Source organism: Micropterus salmoides, unplaced genomic scaffold, assembly GCF_014851395.1.
Source record: "Micropterus salmoides isolate LMB-PRFRI ecotype aquatic unplaced genomic scaffold, ASM1485139v1 Ms_hic_scaffold_3544, whole genome shotgun sequence".
Lineage (NCBI taxonomy): Eukaryota > Metazoa > Chordata > Actinopteri > Centrarchiformes > Centrarchidae > Micropterus > Micropterus salmoides.
Genome location: NW_024042867.1, coordinates 20 through 5,814, shown reverse-complemented (window position 1 = coordinate 5,814; position 5,795 = coordinate 20). Strand labels below are relative to the sequence as shown.

Genomic DNA, 5,795 nt, shown 5'->3' with positions numbered 1-5,795 from the left:
TTTTCTGGACTTTGGGCTTTTTCACTTTGCAAACCTGTTACATGCACAAAAAGGGTATATAACAATAAAGGAGAGGGGAAAAGCCAAAAAGCAAAATATGACCTCTTTTAACTTCCCAGATCTGAAAATGTTTGCTTTCAAAAGCTTATTTTATCTTAGAAATGTCTAAAAAATAAGTTTAAGTTAATTAAGCAGAAACTTTTTCTTGTGGAAAGAAACTGGACCTGTCCTGTTGGGTGTTATTCCAGTTCAAAATTCAGAATCTCAGAAAGTGTTGAGTTCATCTGCAGCTCCTGAACACACCTCAGCCCTCTGATACCATCCGGAGATAACTGCTATCTGACAGAGACAAGACAACACACAGCAGACATATGCTTTTACTTAAGGCCTGTTCACACATGCAATTAACAAAACAATAAACAAAATCAATTCATTTCAAACCATCCTATTTTATTAAAGCTCCTCTATCAGAGTATAAACTACTCCGTGTTTACACAGAGTTCAGAGTCGATGGTGCTAATAAAGCTTTTCAATAAACTGTTTAACACTTTACTGATAGAAATGATAAACTATCCTGAGATGAAATACATAGAAAGAAGCTCAGCAAGATAATGAAACTAACCCGGCAGGCTAGCATACAAACTTCCTGCACTTAGTCTCTTAGGGGTCCAAGCCTGAGTGAGGTGGGTGCCCAGGCATGCAAACGAACAAAAGTTCGAATTATATGGTGTATTAGTTTGTTTTCCAGGTTTGAAACATTGTAAATGGTAATCTGAAAAGTGGTGTGCGCAAGTGTGAAAAAAAGTTTTAAAACTCTTTAAAACTCTCTCTTTTAAAACTGAAAATTGAGTTTGAAATGTCGAATCTTTATTACACTACATTAAATTGCCCTCGTATTGCAGACTATTTTTTCAGAGCTGAGTTTACAACACCCACAAAATTATCATTCTAAGACATGTGATTTTATTGCCTCAATTTGTGAGAAGGTGAATAAAAGCCAACTGTCACCAGTGGTTCAGTCACCTACTCTTGGGAAGGATCAGAGTTCAAATCCCCATTTCACCAAGTCCCAATTGCCAAGAATGGTGATTTTATCCATGTGGTGTGTTTTCAATTACTCACTGAGTCAGTTTTTCTGTTCTACCTGGATCCCATGAACATTTCCTATTACTTTTCTCTGCTAAAAAGTGTTTGTGCAGCAAAACCCTTAAACCTTGGAAACAACAATGGGCAGGTGGGTTGCGAATTTCACTCTAGGTAGGCATATATAACGACACTCTCTGACCTCAAGGTGATGCTGTAATAATTAAGTTTGCATTTCTGCAATTACCACACATCACTTTAATCTCTTAATTCATCTGCATTCATCTTCTCCTAAATACTCCCTTGGAGGAGGGAGGGTGTTAAAAGTGTTTTCTGTGTTTTTATTTAAAACCTATATATTCTACTCTTATGGTCGTATGAGTATTGTTTAATTGTTAATAAATATCTTTAATTTTTGCACATAAGCTGTCTCCTGTTTCTTTAGACCCAGTTTTCATGTATATTTGTTACTCCTCTCTACACATCTGGGCTTGAGCCACCTGAGGACACTTACTTCAAAGTGTCAATTTGCAGTATGGACTTTCCAGTTCTGCAAACAGCAGCTTCACTCCTGAATCCTGCAGGCTGTTTTTACTCAGGTCCAGCTCTCTCAGATGTGAGGGGTTGGACTTCAGAGCTGAGGCCATAGAAGCACAGCTGATGTCTGACAACCTGCAGAGCACCAGTCTAAATGAAAAAAGACAGTAGTAATTTATAAAATGTAGAAATCCTGCTTGTAAATGATTAGTCAGCATAATTGACGTTGATTATAAAAATTAATTGACAAGGAATTTCATTGTCCATAAGTCTTTCCATAAATTTTGTATATGGTTGAGATAGCAATCCCGTTGAGAATATTCCTAGTTTTGAGACGAGAAATCATCTGTGTAGATTATGAGTACTGGCATGGTTTTACGAAAGTTGATGGTCAATTGAAAATGTGCTCAAATGTTTTCAGGATTGAGAAGTTCGCCAGCAGAGATAGTTAGTGAGCCAGCCAGAAAGTGACGCTTACAGAGCCAAATGGTCCCACAGTTATACAGAGCGTTAAATAGTAAATCATTGATATATATTATATATATATATTATAAGAGTAGGCTACCCTGTCTCATCTTCTTCCTTATTTTTTTCCCCTCGCGTTAATACTAGTGTTCATTCTAAAAAGTAAACTTTGCCCACCTAATAGTAGCTAGTTAGTCTGTGGAGTATATCAGTATTTCACTTGAAATATTTTAATTAGGTAGATGGTTTAATTAGTGTTAGGGGGTTACAAAAATAATCGTTGACCATCAACAAATCGAACAAAACAATAGACAAGAGTAGTCGATTACAAAAATAATATATAGTTGCAGCCCTAGTCAGAAGAGTTCTAAAACATTTATTTTTATAATTTGTTGTTCATTCCTACAGTGCCCTAAGCTTTGGCTACTGCACTGTTTGATATACAGACCAGATCTTTCTGTAACAGGTCGGATGTAGAATTAATTCAGAGGTCACTGCCAGTAACAGTTGGACTCATGTTGATTTGTTGCTTTGCAAGTGACAGACTTTGGTTTACATTACATTTATTCATTTAGCTGACCAAAGCGACTTACAATTGCTATACATGTCAGAGGTCGCACGCCTCTGGAGCAACGAGGGGTTAAGTGTCTTGCTCAGGGACACAATGGTGGATGTCTCACAGTGGGAATCGAATCCAGGTCTCCCAGACCAAAGGCAAGCATCTTATCTATGCGCCATCACCACTAGCTATGTTTGCAATATGGACTGGTGCGCCACAACTCTGGACAGGAACTTGGAGCTAACATATGACCAAATATGCAGAAAAATAGACCATTAAAATTGCATGTGAACAGGGTTTGCACTTCTGCACTTCTCCTATGCAGTTGATTAAGATACTCAGTGTAAATTTAAATGTTCCGTATTTGTATAGCGCCTCTCTAGTCTTTTCGACCACTCAAAGCGCTTTTACACTACATTGTATTCACCATTCACACACTGAACCTAAGTGCTCAAACAGAAACTAACATTCACACACATTCATAGCCAGGGGCAATTTGGGGTTCAGTATCTTGCCCAAGGACACTTCGACATGCAGCCTGGAGGAGCCGGGGATTGAACCGCTGACCTTCTGATTAATGAGCAACCCGCTACACAGTGTGTGGATCCGTATAAAATCAGCTTTTTGTCTGCAGTTTAGTGTCGCCACAACGTTCACGTCATATTAACCTTAGCACAGAAGGAAAATATGATGTCTGACCTCAGAGTCTCCAGTCTGCAGTGTGGACTCTCCAGAAAATCACACAGCAGCTTCACTCCTGAATCCTGCAGTTTGTTTTTACTCAGGTCCAGCTCTCTCAGATGGGAGGGGTTGGACTTCAGAGCGGAGGCCAGAGAAGCACAGCTAATCTGTGTCAGTTCACAGCAACTAAGTCTGTAATATGGAATAAACACTCAGTTTAGAGAAGCACAGCTGATCTCTAACAGTACATATGTTTTTGTTTGTAATTAATTGCTGCAGTTAGTCAAAGGAATCCTCATACATTTTGAGAAATTTGCTTATTGGCTTTCTTACTTCTAACTGCTAAAACTGTGATTTGTTTATGCTGGCTTAACATTATTATTATCCCCACAAATGCTGAAAAGGACAAAAAAAAAAATACTCCAACAGAGAAAACAGCTACCTACAGCTTTATAGCAACCACATGTTTAAGAAGAAAGGGTAACCCCTTTGACATGTTAAGATGCAAAACCTCAGAGTCTCCAGTCTACAGTGGGGACTCTCCAGTCCAGCAGACAGCAGCTTCACTCCTGAATCCTGCAGCTCGTTGTCGGTCAGGTCCAGCTCTCTCAGATGGGAGGGGTCAGACTTCAGAGCTGAGGCCAGAGAACAGGTCATCTCTGATAAACTGCAGGATCTTAATCTAAATAGAGAACACAGCATGAAACCTTAAGCATTAAATGTGCCATATGATACAAATGTGTGTCTAAAGACCCCCAAACTATGAAAAAACACACATTCTCATTCTTTTTCTGTGTGTGCAAACATGCCATTTGAATTTGCTTCCATTGTTGACATGAAGAATGGATCTGCCCAGCAAAGGAATTCCTTCAGCCCTTCACTGCAGTAGATGGCACCACCCATTATATCCATATTTTATCTAATTGTTAGTCAATACTGGTGCTTACATAAAATACAGTGTGGACTCTTCAGTCCTCATGAAATAGAGGATTCGTTTTTATAGAGATACATATTAACATAAATATAGAGTTCATTATTTCATTTTAAGTCTGTTGTTTTCACTCTGGAATTCAGAAGTTTTAACTGCCCAGGTAAATGTTAAAATCCAGGTGTTATTTCAAATGCATTCAGTTTCACTTTTATTTATGTAGCACCAATCCATGAAAAAGTCCTCTCATTGCATGTTTTATATTGAGCAGGGACGAGATCCAACAATTCCCAATTCCCCAACAATGTATGACAACTGCTTTATTCAACCCAGATTACATTGCATTCACTTTCAATGTGAGCAAGAGGAAAGGAGATATTTGCTAAAAAAAAAAATAAGATGAAACTTAAAACTTACATAAGAATTAAGAATTAGAGATGATAATGCAGACTGTATTTTATGATAGTGTCATTGGTGAGCTTATTAGCTAGTCGCAGCTATTGTTAGCAGTAGTTAATGGGTGAAGTAAATGGTAACTAACATACACCACGAATCCCCAAAAGTTGAGGCAGAGCAGCTCAAGGACAGAGGGAAAAACATAAAAAAACATTTTCTGCATAAAATCCAACCCAGTTTCACCAAAACCAGGGAATAAAGTTTTTTTTTTTTTAGAAATCAGTGAGGCCTAGTCTCACTGATTATCAGGCCTTATCTCCACCAATTCTGTGCTGTGCCTGTTAGTTCCCCTTCGAGGGAACTCGAACTGCGTCGGTTACGACACTATGGGAACGCCTCTAGGCGAAGCAGGTCTGAACGTGAATGAAATCACTCCAATCCTATTGGCTTGTTGCTAGAACGGTAAGGTGTGACGGAATAACCGGAGGAGTATAAAGCACACCTGTACACACTCATCATTAGCTTTTTTCTATTCAGCAGGCGCTCTGTATGTTGTTTGAAGAAAGCTCCAGTCCTACAAGCAGTATGTCTTACCTGAGGAAGAAGTCTACCAGCATGTCCGGCAATCAGAGGTACAGAAGGTGTGTTTTTTTTCTTGCCCTCGGTACATCACGGATGGAGATTCTCATGAGATGTGTGTCTCATGTTTGGGGATGGAGCACACCCGGGCAGCTCTCGAGGGGGCTGCCTGCGGCCATTGCGAAACCCTTTCCGTGCGGGTACTGAGGTCCTGCATGGCTCTCTTTTCCGAGGATGGCCGGATGTGTTCTCCCCGTGGTGCGGGCCCGGCGGCCGCTGAGGCGGCCCGGCGGCTTCATTCATGGGGTTCACAGCGTGATCTGTTGGAGGATTTCGGGACGGCTGAGGTTTTTCCCGACATTCGTCGGCTGGCTCCGACGCTTCCTTCCCTCGTTCGGGAGCCCGTTTCTCGGCTTCTCCCGCTCGCGGTTTGGATCCGGAGACGCTGCAGCAATCCGACTCCGAGGAGGTGGATGTGCTCGGCGTAATGGACGATGACTTCCGGATGTCAGGCCAACGTCATCAGGCTGCGCCCGACTATGACGAGCTGCTGGAGGTGGTGACTAG

The 5,795-nt window shown here is 40.7% G+C and overlaps 1 protein-coding gene across 1 annotated transcript; it reads right to left on the bottom strand.

Annotated features, from left to right (window-relative positions):
• Nucleotides 1-234: 234 nt before the first annotated feature.
• On the bottom strand, nt 235-5,067 carry LOC119884565 (NACHT, LRR and PYD domains-containing protein 12-like). Its single transcript, XM_038694949.1, has 4 exons — nt 3,837-5,067; nt 3,344-3,517; nt 1,598-1,770; nt 235-339 (listed from the first exon to the last, which is right to left on the bottom strand). Exons 1-3 carry the CDS (start codon nt 4,025-4,027, stop codon nt 1,599-1,601), a joined length of 537 nt encoding a protein of 178 aa, XP_038550877.1. The 5' UTR covers nt 4,028-5,067; the 3' UTR covers nt 235-339; nt 1,598.
• Between the last annotated feature and the right edge of the window lie 728 nt (nt 5,068-5,795).